Genomic DNA, 19,165 nt, shown 5'->3' with positions numbered 1-19,165 from the left:
TGTAAGGCCCCTTTCACACGAGCATGACGGATTAGGTCCGGATGCGTTCAGGGTGCATTCAGTGAAACTCGCACCATTTTGCAAGCAAGTTCAGTCAGTTTTGTCTGCGATTGTGTTCAGTTGCAATGCGTTTTGATGCGTTTTTAAAAAACGGAAGGTTTACAAACAACATCTCCTAGCAACCATCAGTGAAAAACGCATTGCATCCGCACTTGCTTCCGGATGCGATGCGTTTTTCACTGAAGCCCCATTCACTTCTATGGGGCCATGGCTACGTGAAAAACGCAGAATATAGAACATGCTGCATTTTTCACGCAAAGCAGAACTGATGTGTGAAAAAAAAACGCTCATGTACACAGACCGATTGAAATGAATGGGTCTGGATTCAGTGCGTGTGCTATGCGTTCACGTCACGCATTGCACCCACGCGGAAAACTCGCTCGTGTGAAAGGGGCCTAAGGCCTCTTTCACACGGGCGTTGCGGAAAAAATGTGCGGGTGCGTTGCGGGAACACCCGCGATTTTTCCGCGCGAGTGCAAAACATTGTAATGCGTTTTGCACTCGCGTGAGAAAAATCGCACATGTTTGGTACCCAAACCCGAACTTCTTCACAGAAGTTCGGGCTTGGGATCGGTGTTCTGTAAATAGTATTATTTTCCCTTATAACATGGTTATAAGGGAATATAATAGCATTCTGAATACAGAATGCAAAGTAAAATAGCGCTGGAGGGGTTAAAAAAAAATAAAAAATCATTTAACTCACCTTAATCCACTTGATCGCGTAGCCCGGCATCTCCGTCTGTCTCTTTTACTGAATAGGACCTGTGGTGAGCATTAATTATAGTTCAAGGACCTGTGATGACGTCACTCTGGTCATCACATGGTACGTCACATGATCTTTTACCATGGTGAATCACCATGGTAAAAGATCATGTGACGTACCATGTGATGACCGGAGTGACGTCATCACAGGTCCTTGAACTATAATTAATGCTCACCACAGGTCCTATTCAGTAAAAGAGACAGACGGAGATGCCGGGCTACGCGATCAAGTGGATTAAGGTGAGTTAAATTATTTATTTATTTATTTTAACCCCTCCAGTGCTGTTTTACTATGCATTCTGTATTCAGATCGCTATTATTTTCCCTTATAACCATGTTATAAGGGAAAATAATAATGATCGGGTCTCCATCCCGATCGTCTCCTAGCAACCGTGCGTGAAAATCGCACCGCATCTGCACTTGCTTGCGGATGCTTGCGATTTTCACGCAACCCCATTCATTTCTATAGGGCCTGCGTTACGTGAAAAACGCACAAAGAGGAGCATGCTGCGATTTTCACGCAACGCAAAAGTGATGCGTGAAAATCACCGCTCGTGTGCACAGCCCCATAGAAATGAATGGGTCGGTATTCAGTGCGGGTGCAATGCGTTCACCTCCCGCATCGCATCCGCGCGGAATACTCGCCCGTGTGAAAGGGGCCTAAGGCCCCTTTCACACGAGCGAGTTTTCTGTGCGGGTGCAATGCGTGACGTGAACGCATAGCACCCGCACTGAATCCTGACCCATTCATTTCAATGTGTCTGTGTACATGAGCGTTGTCTTTCACGCATCAGTTCTGCGTTGTGTAAAAAATGCAGCATGTGCTATATTCTCCGTTTTTCACGCAGCCCTGGCCCCATAGGCCCCTTTCACACGGGCGAGTATTCCGCGCGGATGCGATGCGTGAGGTGAACGCATTGCACCCGCACTGAATACCGACCCATTCATTTCTATGGGGCTGTTCAGATGAGCGGTGATTTTCACGCATCACTTGTGCGTTGCGTGAAAATCGCAGCATGCTCTATATTCTGCGTTTTTCACGCAACGCAGGCCCCATAGAAGTGAATGGGGTTGCGTGAAAATCGCAAGCATCCGCAAGCAAGTGCGGATGCAGTGCGATTTTCACGCATGGTTGCTAGGTGACAGTCTATTCACTGTATTATTTTCCCTTATAACATGGTTATAAGGGAAAATAATAGCATTCTGAATACAGAATGCTTAGTAGGTGATCAATTGAGGGTTAAAAAAAATAATAATAATTAACTCACCTTCTCCTCTTGTTCGCGTAGTTCCCGGTCTCTTCTTTACTTCTTTAATGATGAACTATCGGCTAGGACCTGTGTTGACGTCAGATCACATGCTCCAATCACATGGTCCATCACTACGGTGATGGACCATGTGATTGGAGCATGTGATCTGACGTCACCAAAGGTCCTTTAGCCCACAGCTCATCATTAAAGAAGTAAAGAAGAGACCGGGAACTACGCGAACAAGAGGAGAAAGTGAGTTAATTATTTATTCTTTTTTTAACCCTCAATTGAACACCTACTAAGCATTCTGTTTTCAGAATGCTATTATTTTCCCTTATAACCATGTTATAAGGGAAAATAATAACATCTACACAACACCGAACCCAAACCTGAACTTCTGTGAAGAAGTTCGGGTCTGGGTACCACAGTCGGTTTTTTATCAGGCGCGTGCAAAACACATTGCACCCGCGCGATAAAAACTGAACATCGGAACGCAATCGCAGTCAAAACTTGCATTCCTACTCGCGCGGGTTTGCCGCAATACACCGGGACGCATCCGGACCTAATCCGGACACGCTCGTGTGAACCCAGCCATAGAAGTAAATGGGGCTTCAGTGAAAAACGCATTGCATCCGGAAGCAAGTTAGGCTGCGATGCGTTTTTCACTGATGGTTGCTAAGAGATGTTGTTTGTAAACCTTCAGTTTTTTATCACGCACGTGAAAAATGCATCAAAACGCATTGCACCTGCGCGGAAGAAAATAAATAACTGAACGCAATCGCAGACAAAACTGACTGAACTTGCTTGAAAAATGGTGCGAGTTTAACTGAACGCACCCTGAACGCATCCGGAGCCAGTACGTCCTACTTGTGTGAAAGAGGCCTAAGGTTCCAGTCACACGTCTGCAAGTGCAGACTGTGTGATAGAAATGCCTATTCTTATCCGTGGCTGCGGACAAGAATAGGACATGCTCTAGCTTTTTTGCGGGGCCGCGGAACAGAACTACGGAACACTTTGTGCTGTCCGCATCTTTTTTGGCACCATTGAAATGAATGGGTCCGCACCCGTTCCGCAAAATTGTGGAACGGATGCGGACCCATTCATCCTGACATGTGAATGGACCCTAAAACTGTGTTCACACATGTGTTGAGCTTTCCATTCTTCTTAACCTGCAGAACAACAGAAAAAAATAAAATAAAATGATCTTTTTATTTTGAGCTTCAGTTGTGCTCAGTTTGCATCAGATGGTGTCTCGTGTTTTTGATGGGAGAAAAAATACAACAGGAAGGACTTTTCATCCCATCAAAAATAACCGATGTCTGATGCAAACTGAGCACAACTGAAGCCCAAACAAGTAGGGATTAAAATGGACTAGAAAGCTTAGCATATGTGTGTGAACACAGCCGAGAGCAGTCCGTGGTAACCCGGCCGGGATTCGTGCTGACAGCAGGAGCGCACGGCGTCATTATTTGCTATGACGCCGTGCGCTTCATGCCGCCGCTGCTGTACAGTAATACACTGGTATAGATCATACGAGTGTATTACTGTACAGCAGCGGCGGCATGAAGCGCACGGCGTCATAGCAACCAATGACGCCGTGCGCTCCTGCTGTCAGCACGAATCCCGGCCGGGTTACCACGGACCGCTCTCGGCCGCGGAACACGGCCGTGTGCATGAGGCCTAAGGGCATCACAGAATTTTCTACAACAAAATCTGCCATGTGTGACGTGCTCAACATTGTAGCCACTCAGGTACGAAGTCAAGTGTTTGGTGGGAATATGACAACCCATGAAAAAAAACTCTCTGCATGACTATATCAAATTGTATACACACAGAGAGGTACCGTATGGCCCCACAGATCCATATTACGTATCCATACAATCCAAATTTGTAACATTGCCACATGAAAGAGGCTGCTCAGATGTTATCTGAATTTTTTTTTATGTGTATTTAGAAATAGGAACATACTGTATAAACTGATGGCTGAAGATATTAATAAACTATATCTCTTGGACAGGACTCCGCTGTCATCGTTCTGTGATATTAAGCATGTGCCCTCTCTTGCAAAACTGTATACTATGGAACATACAGTATGTACCATAACTATATCACCAGCTCACAACTGAAACAAATGGATTGTATTAATGTTGTTAGTTACTTTGGCAGTGAAGACATCGCTAAAAATAAAGAGACAAAGTATTCATCTATTGCTATACAGGGGAATCTCTATCCGGTGCCTATGATCCTAGAGGTTCAAAGTCAAGTTGATAGACCCCTTCCCTAAAGGCCATGATTCATAGCAGTTTCATACCCTGCCTTTAGGGTGCATTCACACGACCGTAAGTATTTTATGGTCTGCAAAAAATACGGTTGACGTTCGTGTGACATCCGTGATATGCTGTCATAATAGTATAAAATGCATCAATATATATAAAGGCATAGTTGTGTAAATGCTGTCTTTTTGTCTTTTCTACCTTGTGTTAAAGACTCAGAGCCTGACTCCCCACCGATGCAGAAGGTACTCGACAAAGTTCTGATCAGAAGAAGCATGGCTCAAGCCCATAGGCAGAAGTACCGGGATGAAGCTATCGGGTATCTGGAAACATAATATTCCTTGAGTAAATAATAATAATCATGTACATTGCCTTAATTGCAATTCTCCCGTTTAGTTCTTCATCACATCACATATTTCCCACAGAAAGTTTGCTAAATGCCGAGACTGAAAAGAGGTTTTGCTAAGTATCCTAAATATAATTTATTTATTTTTTTTTAAGAAAACTGGAAGCGGCCAAAGAACATTTGAGGAAAGAGCTTAAGAATTTGGAAGCACAGAATGAGTTCTTTGGAAATGGTATGTCTTTACCAATTATAGCAGGCAGCTATGCACGTCTCCTCACATCTCAATCAGAGAACATGGACACAGGACTAGTATTGCCAAATATGGCCAAAAGCCAAGGAAAAGAGCAACCAGATGAGGGAAACCTGACAATGCTCATTAGTACATGGCTGTCTTCTGGAGACCCTAACAGGACAATGTACTTTCTGCAACGTAACCATTAACACAGCACAACAGTATGACTATTGTAGAGCTTGACATTTAGTGTATTTCCATCTGATACTTCATCTTCTCAATATCCAGAAGAAGCAATGTCTTCAATCTCTCTGAGTCATAATATAGGGACATTGATAGAATAATGTAAGATGTGAAACACCATATTTGTACATGATGTATAATTTTGGTGAACATAGTTACAGAAATGTACATTTTTTCATGGACAAAAATTGATTAATGATGCAAAAGGCAAAATAGCAGTAATAATAGAGTTTGTCAGGTAAGAGAGATTGTACAGATATGATTTAATACAGGAACACTGCAAACTATAATATTGTTTATAGTGTAAAATATTCAGTTACTTTAAATACACAAAGTATAAATGAAAACATTTTACGTTTTCTAGATATACAGCAAGTGCTTACTATTCAGCAAACTGACAGAGCCGACTACTGACTGTAAGGGCTCATGCACATGGCCGTATATGGCTTCATTTTGTGCATGGCTACAAGAGATACATGCGCCGTCTACCTCTTTATACCTCTTATTTTATGTCAGATGCCATACCAATCTGCCACAAATCAAATTGGTGCAGTGCCATTGGACTTCATTGCATTGCTTACAAGGGAGAATACACACTCTCCATCCAAGAGAGCCTACAGATGTAGTACAGTTAACACTCATGTTTTATGAGACGTGTTATCTAAACTAAATGCGTTAAGCAAACACCTTCAATTGCTTTTCAATGGCTTTTGTTTTAAGATAACACGATGAGTTAAGAAATTTGAGTTAAGAGTTTGAGTGTTAACCCTGCTACATCTGTATATGGAGGATGTTCGGTGTTGAACTTAAAGAGCCTTGGAGGCTCTATACCAAGCTACAGGCGCCCTTAAGCTATTCACTGTGGAACATGAACTTTGTATATGTGTAGAGTATTGCCAACACATATGACAAAGAACCTTTCTTACTATGAAAGAGTTTGGCCAACACATGTGTAACTATGAAAGCCCGTGCCCACCTCTGTTCTGCTCCTCCAGGTTGGGGTGTCTAGTACTTCTGCTGCAGGATGCGGCCTGCACTCCTCAGCAAGGAGTTCCTGGTTTGCCCATAACGTGCACAAACTCTCCCTGCCTCTTAAAGGGAATCTGTCGGCTCCAAAACACTCCTTAAACAAGACTAAATGGTGTTTAGTGTAAGTGATGCAGAGTCTGGTTATATAATTTGTATCTTCATACTCTCTTGCATTCTGACGCTCTGCTCCAACAAACCATCAGTAAAATACATTGACAGGACTCTTCCTTGAGTCTTCTCCATTATGTGTGTGAGCCCGGAGGTCCTCTCAATGTATTTTACTGCTGGTTTATCGGAACACAAGGGAGTATGAGGTTAAAAATTACATAACCGGACTCAGCAATACTTACAATATAATGTGCTTATTCTAGTTTAAGAGGTGTTTTGCATTTGACAGATTCCCTTCAAGGGGTCAGCGTCCGAGCACCCTAATCTTCACCAGCCTATGGATGGTCACCTAAGGGCACATTCCCCAAGGAGAGGGAGCCTGAGCAATAGGTGTATCGATATTGCCAGTCCCTGCGTATGTTGTGCTGTTCTGCTTGTCTTCCGTTGTACTCACCTCTGCCTGTTTACTGATTCTGACTCTCCACTGCCTGACCTGACTACTGCCTGATTACCGTTGCTGCCTGCCGTCACCTTGGATTTTCTTTCCCACAAACTCACAGTACTCTGCATGTCCTGACCTTGGCCTGTTTCCTCACTACGAGTTTAGTGGAGTTTAGATTTAAAATAGAAGCATTTTGTAGATGCTCTTAAAATATGTCTCTGACAGATAAGTGGTGTCCATTTGGACAATCTGCTGATAGTTATTTAAATAGATCAAATGTGTTTTTAGTCACACTTTATGGAGGGAGGGGATACTTTTTTTTAGGGAAAAAGGGATTAGGGGAAAAAGGGATTAGCGAAAACGTATTAAGATAGTAAACCACTTTTGTATTAGTTTTCCAATAGGTTTGGAAACATTGAGAAAATAAACATCTCCCCTTGTTGGTAGACTGTTATGCCTCATATTCCCTTTTTAGGGCAGTTTTTGGTCCAGCCAAAACTGGGACAACATGAGGAAAGTCTTTCCTTTACGCCCCATTTTAATATGACAGACCTGATGCAGATTTGCTGTACAATTTCTGCAGCAAAATACAGTTAAAAAAAAACCTTATAAATCTGTACGGAGTTTCAGAGCATGCAAAACCTTTATCATAGTTTACCTAATATCTTGCTGAGAATGTTTGCAACACAATGTAACTCTGCTGCAAATTCATATAAAAATCAGAATGCAATAAAAAAAATTATGCAGAAAAAAATATTGTATATCTGAACTTACTTTTAGAGTTCTTCCAGAAACCACAGGAGAGATACTACATATGAAATTTAGTCTATTATCTTTGCATGCAATTTACCTTGTCATTTACAGTAGGATTTAAAGGGGTATTCCCATCTCAGACATTCATTACCTTTAAGAGAAATCCAGCACTGCGTCTCAATAAAACAATCCTTTATTGGTCACGTTTTGAAAAGATCCATGAAGTGTGGATTTGCACTTTATGGATCTTTTTAAGAAGTGACCAATAAAGAATTGTTTTATCAAGATGGAGTGCTGGATTTCTTTTATCAGTACTGGACCGTTTCTGGAGCTGCTTTTCCGTGCACCGTCATATTTTCATGGGATTTGGACCTTGCAAAGTGATTTAGTGATGAGCTATATGACCTTACCTCATCTTTGTTCATTTATTACCTATCCATCTCTGGGATCTGCACCTTTGTTGAGCACTGAAGACCACCTACCCTGATCCAGCTGTTAAAGAGACCAAATCACCCAGATGGAAAAAGAATAGAGAGGTGGCTTTGCATGTCCTTGACTATTTCCATTCTCTTCTATAGGACTTATGGAAACTGCCATGCAAGAAGGCCACTTTATTAAGCAGAAAAGGTCATAGTTCCCCCCTTTGTCAACATAAGTGTGGGTCTCAGTGGTGGGACTCTATTTGACATTTATGGTCAATCCTATGGATATGCCAAAAATGTCTGTACAGAAATTCATATAAAAGTTTCCATATCTATAGGAATTATTCTACATGCAGACTCATAATGCAGAAGTGATCTGACAGATATGCAGCACATCAGGATTAGGGGGTTCATTACCTTCCGTGACATGTCTTAGACGCTGTCTAATGTTATCTTAAGATGCTGAGTCACCAGGCAGGGAGAAGGTAGACCCTTTGATTCTTACTTTTCACACATAAGTTAAGAATACTATGACCCTTGCATGAGTCTGTCCTCGGGAATTAGTCTGAGAATTCCAACATGAAACAGCACAAGAGCACGTGAACCTATAACAGTGCAGCAGACAGGTTCATTGGAACCAGATTAATAGCCGTATACAGAGTTGTTTAATATATAACCTGTTATTTTACTGTATGTCTTCCTTTACAGGAGGAAAGTCACAGGCTCCCACACCACTCACCATGGATCCTTCCCCTAATTTCAGGTTGGTTTATTGTATTTACCTGGTCCTGTAAAAATTTAAGAGCTGCCAACAATACAATTATAAAAAGTAATAAAAAAGGAACCTATTGCATGCCAGTAACTTTATAAAAACACAGTATGCTCCCTCTAGTGGTGGCTGCAAAAGCTCAAAATTTTATTATTTAATGGGGTTGTCCAGAGAAAAATAAAAAAAGGTTTAAAACGGATCAGCATGTTGGAAAAAAAAAAAAAAACTGGTATGCTTACCTCACAGACACCCCACTACTCCCTTACTGATGCTGCCAGGTCACTGCTGCATGATTATGTATACAAGTAAGGTTATCAATCACTAAGTAGAACTGCGCACATGACTGCTAACCATGAAAAGAGAAGAGATATAAATGTATAAATGGAAAGTTTTACTTATTGTTTCCCATAAAACTATACTGTATATAACTCTGCTCAGCTCCTACTGCTTTAAATGTATAAATTGCTAGTTTTACTGAATCTATTCCTGCTAATTATACATCAATCTGCCCAGCTCTGCCTGCCCTATAACATGGTGTGGTCAGATTGCATTTCATGGTGACAAGTTCCCTTTAATATTGTGTTATGTGTATGAATCACTCCCTTCATAAGCAAGAATGTGCAACCAATAATAATGCTGAGAATCCAGAAGACTATGCAAACAATAAGATGGTAGATTGGAAATTGATAAAAAGGGGATTCGTTTATGGATGAAGAAAACCATATATTAAAAAGTACAAGCTGCATTTTCAATGTATTTTATGTATCCTGTGGATGCCCCAGTTACACTGAAAACTGTGGAAAAAAAAAAAGTAAAAAAAGGCAGTGTCCTCCAGAAATCTTTTAATGACCTCCTGGGGGACATATTATGTGCCAAAAATAAATTAAAATATAAGTAAAAAAAACAAACAAAAAAATACAAATAAAAAAAGTTTAAAAAAAAGTAAAATGCAGTCACCATAGTCGCCCCGTTCGCTCAAACCTATACATGTTATATATGAAAAAGATCACAAAATAGAGAACACATTGCAATAATAAATTTTTGTGTAATTTTTAATATTTATAAAATAAAAAGATATAAAAAATGACTTTTTAATAATTAACGGTTTTCCTTCAAATTAAACCTAAAAAAAAAGGGGGGGAAAAATCTCAAAAAAAATTCTAATAAAAAGTTTCAAGTAAAAAAAATAAAAAAAACACAAAAATTATTTTGTTAGTCAAACAAATAAAAAAGCTATGGTCACTAAACCAGCACATGCACAAAATCACAAAAAGTTGCCTGGACATTCAGGCCTTTTTCGGGCCCGGTCATGAAAGGGTTAAATGAGTAAAATAAATACCAGAAAACCGGAAATCAAAAAGTCATTACGTTTTGTGTATATCATAACTGGAGGCTTGGAACCCCACTAAGCCACTTTTCCAAAATGTGGACAGAACAGGGGGCCCAGGGCCAGCAGAGCCAGCATTTACATTTTATATAATCTACGTCAGGAAACTGGCATGGATTATAGCAGAAATCTACACTAGCTCCCTTTCTGGTGTAGATTCCCATTTTGGCACTCATGGCTGCACAGATGGGAGGCATGCTGCTCTTAATAATTGTGGCTCATCTGACACCAGCGGGGGACAGATTAAGAGCGGCATGTAATACACCAGGCTTAGTAAATGTCCCTCTCTATATATTCTATATTCTAAATTGTATAATTTTGCAGCATGCATCACATGACAGCTACTGTATCATCCAGCTGACTGTCCTGCTTTATCCCACTTTATGGATCAGATTATTCACGATACTATCCAGATGTCATAGAGTGTTGATTGTGAGATGGGAGTAAAAAAGGCCAGTGGATGAATGTAAAAGTTCACGGATAGATAGGGCTGAAAGGCAGATAAATAGTAGAGTAAGAAGTGGACTTTATCCGCTAGAGTAATCTGGAATAAAGTATACATTTTAAGGCTATGGAATGGTTGCCGCTGTCTTGTCTGTTGTTAGCGTAGCTTTATATAAGCCACTTTATATTGTATTCAGAGGAAATCAGATGAGAAGATAGGCCTGGTTTATAAGAATTACATGCTGGAGTCTGTTAAACTCTGGCCTCGTGCCAGGGCCCATTAGGCTCCGTTCAACACATTTAATAAAATACCAGAAGGATGCTCATTAATTTAAACAAGGGCTCAGGTTATAAATCTTTTTGGCATTCACATGCTGCATTTTATTTTAGCTTGCTTTTATGAAGTCATTAATTTATGTCAAATGGTGTTTGAATGTGCTTTATCAGATGTACGGCCCTACCCAAAATAAACACAAGGATCCTCGTGATGAAAGAAGGGGGTTCAAATATGGTTAATGAGATTTTATTTCTTCCTTCTGGAATACAGAAGAACATCTTGCCTTCAATATGTAGCATGCGGAAAATTAGCTGTATTATCTGTCTTTATATGTCTTGTTATTATTGCCCTCGCATTCAAGAACTGCAGTAAAAACTTTGATTTTTAACTTTGAAATAAGATGGAATTTTTCGGCCACATCAACTTTTACAGATGAGGAGTGCACATACTTTTCATTATTGCAGTACTGCTATAAATCATCATTAGAGTACAGTCACACTTACCTGTTCTTCATTCTTCTGCATCTGGAAACTGTTTTAAAGGCTATGGACCCACTTGCCCTGATTTTTTTCATTGCTGATTTGCTTCCTCAATGCAAAATTAACTTTTACCAACTTTCTAAATAGTTTAAAAAAAAATCCTACTATTTTGCTTTTGTAGGATGTATGAGAGACCTTCGCTTAGCTACTGGTGCTTCTGAATCTGACATAAATCCCTCAGAGCACATCTGCCGCAGCTCTATTGGCTATAGTGGTGTCTGGCGGTGATCCGTCCGCTTTCTGGCATAAATGCCAGGTTTCAGCCGTACAAAAACCGCTGCGCACACTGGTTTGTGTCCGGCTGGCAGCTGGATTTTTACTGAATTGAGCATGTCAGACATGTGAGCATAGCCTAAGGAGGAGGACTGGCCATGTATGCCATTAAAGGAGTTGTCCGGGTTCAGAGCTGAACCCGGACATACCCCTATTTTCACCCAGACAGCCCCACTGACATGAGTATCGGAGCATTTCATGCTCTGATGCTCTCCTCTGCCCTGTGCGGAATCGGAGGCAAAGCCTGTAAAACCGCTAGGGAAGTGCTAAAGCCCGCCCATCAGTGCCGGTGACGTCACTGGCAACACTGCTAGGTGGAAGCCTCCGCCTAGCAGCGTTAAAACTTAAACAAACAAGCCCTTGCCCTGTGTGATCCAGTGCAGAGCAAGGGAGAGCAACGGACCGGTGAAAATGGGGATATGTCCGGGTTCAGCTCTGAAGCCAGTTAACCCCTTTTAATCATACCTTATTTATTGGTTTTAAATCACTAGGTGCATACTCAAGATTTTTTGAAGGCAACGGAAAAGCAATCATAGTTATGCATATGGTAAAGTGTAGAGAGTATGGTCGGCACTGCTGTAGGTGTGGAATTAAATTTGGTGCTGCACTGGTCAAATGTGAGTAACGGTGGTGCTCAGCATGAAGACATGTGGTATTTGCAAAAAGCCATGGCTTGAAAAAGCGCAACAAGGGCGAAAAGGCTGTTGCCCTCTAGCTGTGCTTTACCCGCATGACGCTGATCTTTTTATGTGAATAAAGCTGCAAAGAGTTTTTTTTTTCTTCTTCTCTTTTTGCATATGTTATGCATATGTTTCATACACAAACATACAAATGTCCGTGTACTTGATAGTCATAGCTGGTGCCCTCATTAGTGAATGAATAATCAATGTAACAATGCAACATACATAGACAATGATTCATTTGCATTTAATTGTGGGACATCTCTGTATTTAATACTGTATGATTTATTTTATATTTCAGTATTATTAGAACTGATAGCTAGTATACCACCCTGCAGAGCAAAAATTATCCATGCTCTTTTTTTACGTTACAGATATTTGCATGTTGTTCTCAGAAATGAGGAACATCCCTGGATCTAATTCTCAGTTTCCAAACATCTGTCCCCAGTTTTTGTATTTACTGCAATACTATTGTTGCGTTTCTTTCTAGAAATAGAAATGAGAAGTTGGGTCCAGCTGGAACTGACCTTCTGAAAGGTTTAGCTATGGTATGTTGACATGTGTGTTATGACACAATGCTGTATTTGGCTGATCATTAAGTTCTGTATTTCTTTCTTTATTGCTTCAGGATAATACTCTCCTGTATGAAGTAGTAGAAGAAATAATGAATCCCAACTTATCACTCCAACCCCAAAAGATGAATCCTGAGAAAATACGGTATCCTTTTACATATATATACAGTATATTCTATAAACTCAACAGCCATGTGAGGTCTTTTATGCACCATTTCAGAAACTTGGGATTGACTTTGTGTCCATTGGACTAAAAAATAACTGTCTTTGTCCTTTTATTATTGCCAGTACATATACTGTTACCGTATTTTCTTACATTATACAGTATGTACAGTATGCATTAAAGGTATTAAATAAATAAAAATAAAATTGGTGGTCACAAGAGGTGGTCAAAAGGAAGGACACAAAGCAGCACAGTGTTTTTCTAGAAGCACTGTCACAATGTTCTGTTGTTGGACCCTCAATAATTGACCACTGAAGGCATAGCCTAGGGACATGCCATCAATATTTGTACTTAGACAACCCACTTCACAAGTAGTACACTGTATTATAGAAACGAATATCGCTTGTCAAAGTCCCCATGTGGGAGTAATAAGTAGTAAAAAATGTGAAATAAAGTTGTAGAAAATTTTCTTTTCAATGAAAAAAGTTGCAAAAATAAAATTCACTCCACACATTTGACATTGCTGTAATGAACCACACAATGACCCGGTGTTATGTACCCAGAAATTTTACCAATAAAAACTACAACTTGCCCTGCAAAAAGCAAGTCATTACACAGCTCTGTAGAAAGAAAAAAACAAAAGTTTTGGGCTTTGAGATGCAGCAATGCAAAAGCATATTTTTTTTTTTAAAAGGGCTTTTATTGTGCAAATAGTAAAACATAAAAAACTATACAGATTTGGTATCACTATAATTGTACTGATGCTGAAAATGAAGTTATCATGTTATTTATGCTGCAAGTGAACTCAATGGTGGCATTGATGTTTTTCCCATATCTCCAAAAAAGAGTTAGGCCCCTTTCACACGGGCGAGTATTCCGTGCGGATGCGATGCGTGAGTTGAACGCATTGCACCCACACTGAATCCTGACCCATTCATTTCTATGGGGCTGTGCACATGAGCGGTGATTTTTCGCGCATGACTTGTGCGTTGCGTGAAAATCGCAGCATGTTCTATATTCTGCATTTTTCACGCAACGCAGGCCCCAAAGAAGTGAATGGGGCTGCGTGAAAATCGCAAGCATCTGCAAGCAAGTGCGGATGCGGTGCGATTTTCACGCACGGTTGCTAGGAGACGATCGGGATGGAGACCCGATCATTATTATTTTCCTTTATAACATGGTTATAAGGGAAAATAATAGCATTCTGAATACAGAATGAATAGTAAAATAGCGCTGGAGGGGTTAAAAAAAATAAAAAATAATTAAACTCGCCTTAATCCACTTGCTCGCACAGCCCGGCATCTCTTCTGTCTTCATCTGTGCTGTGAGCAATAGGACCTTTGACATCACTGCGTTCATCACATGGTCCATCACATGATCCATCACCATGGTGATGGATCATGTGATGAGCGTAGTGACGTCATCAAAGGTCCTATTGCTCACAGCATAGATGAAGACAGAAGAGATGCCGGGCTGCGCGAGCAAGTGGATTAAGGTGAGTTTCATTTTTATTTTATTTTTTTAACCCCTCCAGCGCTATTTTACTATGCATTCTGTATTCAGAATGCTATTATTTTCCCTTATAACCATGTTATAAGGGAAAATAATACAATCTACAGAACACCGATCCCAAGCCCGAACTTCTGTGAAGAAGTTCGGGTTTGGGTACCAAACATGCGCGATTTTTCTCACGCGAGTGCAAAACACATTACAATGTTTTGCACTCGCTCGGAAAAATCGCGCATGTTCCTGCAACGCACCCGCACCTTTTCCAACAACGCCCGTGTGAAACCAGCCTTAAAGGGCATCTGTCACCATATTTTGTACCTTTCACTCCCGTCTTCAAGACTTTTCTCGAGCTGCACCAACTCTCTGGAATACTCTGCCTCGGAATGCTAGGTCAATTCACAACTTCTCCATCTTCTAACGTGCCTTAAAAACACATCTTTTCAGACAGGCTTATCAAGCTACCTAAAATGACTTTTCCCAGACTAAACCTCTCCCCTACCAACTCCTCTGGCCTAAACTTAATCCTCTAGTAGTCCCAAACCCGAAGCAGATTGGCCAGCACTAGTGTTGAGCGAACTTCTGTTTTAAGTTCGGCGTCTAAAGTTCGGCTTCCGGTTAGCGGAGAATTCCGATATGGATTCCGAATTCCGTTGTGGTCCGTGGTAGCGGAATCAATAATCGGCCATTATTGATTCCGCTACCACGGACCACAACGGAATTCGGAATCCATATCGGGATTCTCCGCTAACCGGAAGCCGAACTTTAGACGCCGAACTTAAAACAGAAGTTCGCTCAACACTAGCCAGCACCACTCCTGTCAGTTCAATAATGGCTCAAATCCTACTTATCACAATCAACTACCTTATGTATCACCCCCAATTCCTCATAGATTGTAAGCTCTTGTGAGCAGGGCCCTGAATCCTAGTGTTTCAGTTGCAAATTAGCCGGTTACTTTTGGTTGGAATATGAACCCTATGAATTTGGAAAGCGCTGCGGAATATGGTGGCGCTATATAAATAAATTTTATTATTATTTGTACCTATGAAACTGCACGCTTGTCATCTGAAGGCATTTGTGTTGGCCTATGTTCATATGTGGCCACATTGCAGAGAAAAATAAAGTTTTAATATATGCAAAGGAGCAATGGGGGCGTCACCATTACACCTAGAGGCCCTGCTTTTTCTGCAACTGCTGCGACCTGTGCACTTTGATTCACAGAGCCAGCTGTGATGGCATTTTCACTGCTTGGCCCTGTTAATTAAAGTGCACAGGTTGCGGCAGTTGCAGAGGAAGCAGGGCCACTAGGTGTAATGGTGACGCCCCCATTGCTCCTAGAGGCTCATTTGCATGTATTAAACAGTCATTTTTCTCAGCAATGCAGGCACATATGAACATGAGACTGACACAGATGGATTCAGCTGCCAAGTGCACATGCAACAGGTTAGTCAGTTTCATAGGTACAAATCTGCTGACAGGTGCCCATTAATAAAATTTCATCATGAGTTATATGAACCCCAAAATGGTGCCATTAAAAACTACAACTTGTCTAGCAAAAAAGCAAACTCTCATATGGGTACATCGACAAAAAAGTTTTAGGAATGTAACAATGAAAAAAATCAAAAAGTAAAAAATTGCTTGGTCACTAAGACCCAAAACAGGCTTGTCACTAAGGGGTTAAAGTGCACATCTTGCTTTCCTAGTATGTATTCATTGATGGTTGTCACTGTATGATGGTTGTTGTAATGTCTATGACTGATACTTTTCAATAATTATAAATATAATTTCCATTCATTTTCTTTAATTAAACTGGCATAAGACAATTGCAGAGAAGAAGATTAGAAGCGTCCATGGATCATGTTCTTCATCTTATAGAAGAGGAAATTATTCTTGAGGTCGGTATTTCTTCCTGTTCCAAAAATGACAATGTATTATTTGAACCTGATATACTCTGATAAAACTCCACTTATAATAAGATTCCTGAACTTATACTGTATTAGCATCCATGTATTTTTTCAATAATATCTTTGAGATCTCATATTCCCCAAATCTGGGATTTTGTAGAACCTTAGTTTATATTAAGGGATTGTGTACTTGTGGTTGGCAATGACAAACTCTCAGACTCCGGGGGTTAAAAGTCCATGTAGCGCTTTATTTTTCTAATTAGCACAGCACAACTCATGGCATCCAAGTTAACGGTCACTTGGGTAAACCCACGGCACATAAAGCCTAACATCAACTAACTAAGGCTCCCACACGGCTGTTGCCTGGCCGTTCCATGCATTGGTGACCAATGCACGGGCACCAACCACGCGGCTGCCGCAGACGAATCCAGGTCCATTCAACTTGAATGGGTCCATGATCCGTCCGCACTGCAAAAAAAAAACATGTTCTGGGGGGCAGAGCTTGGCCGCTGTTGAAGATGGCCGCCTGATTCCAAGCTCTCCTACATACTGATGCTTAAACTGCGGGTCACATCACCTTAGACCTGCCTCAGCACCTGCAAAAGGCAACATAGCAACCTCCTACAGGGGCTGGTAACTACCGGACCGGCAGTTAGCCATCTCCACAGTGTCACCGACGGCCTCTACCCTCCGCCAATCTTCAGCTGTCTCATCGCACTGTGGGTCCCGAGGGACACAGGAACGGTGCTATTTCCCAGGCGCCGTCCTCTCAAAGTCATACTTCCTGCACACCGCCTTTTGATTCCCAGCACCAAGGAACACTCCGGCAGCACGGACCCACCGTGGAAAGGAGGTACATTCACTGCCTGACTCCCGGGCACAGCCACTATATTGGTTGTGCACATTTCAGCTGCGCCATTATGGGCCCCTGGCCTCACACGTCTGGGGAGCCTTCCCCTCATAATACCTGGCTGCCTTCCCAGCTTTCCACTGCCAAGTAGTGATGAGCAGCAGGGGCAATATTGAATTCACAATATTTTGCAAATATTTTGTAGAATATTCATCGAATATTCGCGAATTCAAATATTCATTATATTGTACATTCTCTTTTTTTTTTTACTCGAAAATCGGCAAGGTAATGATCGCGTAATATGCTACGGAGAGCAGGATCGTTCCACTCTGTATCGGTAGCCCATCTCCTAAATTCAGAGCAATAGGTCTCCACGGAACGTTCTCCCTGCCGCAAACCCTGTAATTTGGTCTCGGCCTGAGAGATCCGATCCAGGTCATCGTAGATAAGACCCAAGGCTCTAAAGAATTAATCTACCGACCAGAGGGACAGTGATCCGGTCGGCTGAGAAAAAGCCCAAGATTGAGCGTCCTCTTTAAGCAATGAAATAATCATACCCACATGTTGACACTCATCCCCAGAAGAGTATGGACGCAGTCTAAAGTATAATTTACATGACTCCCTGAACTGGATGAAATTGTCACTACCCCTGGAAAACCTGAGCCATCTTCGGTTCAGGGCAGGCCTAGGACCCACCACCGGAACCAGCAGCCTGTGGACTCTGAATCTGCAAGACCGTCGGGCGGAGGTCTGCTACCTCCAAAGTCAGATTCTGTAGCTGTTTGACCAGTGCAGACATAGTATCCATAGCTGCACAGATCAGAACAAAAATGGCGGTATTGGCTCTGAATAATGTCACCGATGTAGTAGGGGAGAACACCAAAAGACAACAAGAAGGAAGGGGAAAGACACTAGGCCTCACCGCTAGGGAAGGAAAAGGGTCACCACCTATAAAACCCTGCTCCTGGCCCTAACTCCTATCCGTATGGGCACCTCTCGATGGTAGAGATGCCCATACACAGGAACCTAGAAAATCCTGGTGACCCTAAAGGTCATGACAGGGCAGAGACAAACCGTCCTTTCCTGGTGAAGGAACCAGCGTCTCGCTGAGGCCTAGTAAACATCCGGAAGGGGGGAAGAATTCAAAACATAACAAGCGGAACACTTCTGAGGATGATGGATGAACAGGACTTTAACAAGAACCACACTCCAGCTCTTCCAAAACCAAATAAAGCTATCCAGAGCAAGGAGTGATGGGTAAAGTCAGACTAAACAGGGAGAGGTAAAGGTCACATGATCCACACCTGAACAGGAGATGTGGACATATCAGCAACACACAGACAAAGTGAAACCAAAAGAGGCTATCAGATCACTCATGTGCAGTCAGTCTTTCAGACCTTCTAACACCTGTCACAGGTGTGACATCATGAGAACTGCAGCACTTCTAGTTTCTTCATACGTATTAATTGAACCGTTAAGCCACCAGCTCTGAGGCTACTTTGCAGCATGAAGGTTTTTGAATAGTTCCTCAGAGAAGAGACATAATAAATCTGTAGCCATAAGCTTAATATATTTAAAAACATTTCTGATCTAAGCTTTCCTATGAAACATTGAATCCTGTAATACCTTTGTTTAGACAGGAAATACATGCCTGAGTTTTATGAGCCTGCGTGGGGAGCCTGCGATAGGTTTTATTATTTTATGATAAATGCAAGTAGTTATTAAAACAGGCATGTCAGGAGGGATGAGCATTTTTTTAAAGGTTATTTCTTATAGATTGTTGAGCACAAAGCTTGTAAAACATTTGCATGAATTTTATGTCAAGTTTAGCTGATTTCTGCAAATTGCAACTGGAGACAGAAAAATATATTTGCCGTTCAG

General features: G+C 41.4%; 1 protein-coding gene across 1 annotated transcript in view; it reads left to right on the top strand.

Annotated features, from left to right (window-relative positions):
- Window positions 1-19,165, top strand: part of LOC120991022 — an 89,557-nt gene that overhangs the window by 29,265 nt on the left and 41,127 nt on the right. Inside the window, exons 4-9 of the mRNA XM_040419911.1 lie at window positions 4,559-4,664; window positions 4,847-4,923; window positions 8,629-8,683; window positions 12,780-12,837; window positions 12,918-13,006; window positions 16,350-16,425. Coding sequence (XP_040275845.1) covers window positions 4,559-4,664; window positions 4,847-4,923; window positions 8,629-8,683; window positions 12,780-12,837; window positions 12,918-13,006; window positions 16,350-16,425 — 461 coding nt within the window. The remainder of the gene's footprint in view (window positions 1-4,558; window positions 4,665-4,846; window positions 4,924-8,628; window positions 8,684-12,779; window positions 12,838-12,917; window positions 13,007-16,349; window positions 16,426-19,165) is intronic.

Source organism: Bufo bufo, chromosome 2 (assembly GCF_905171765.1).
Source record: "Bufo bufo chromosome 2, aBufBuf1.1, whole genome shotgun sequence".
NCBI classification, from domain to species: Eukaryota; Metazoa; Chordata; class Amphibia; order Anura; family Bufonidae; genus Bufo; species Bufo bufo.
The sequence above is the reverse complement of the archived record's forward strand: the minus strand, read 5'-3'. Positions and strand labels throughout refer to the sequence as shown.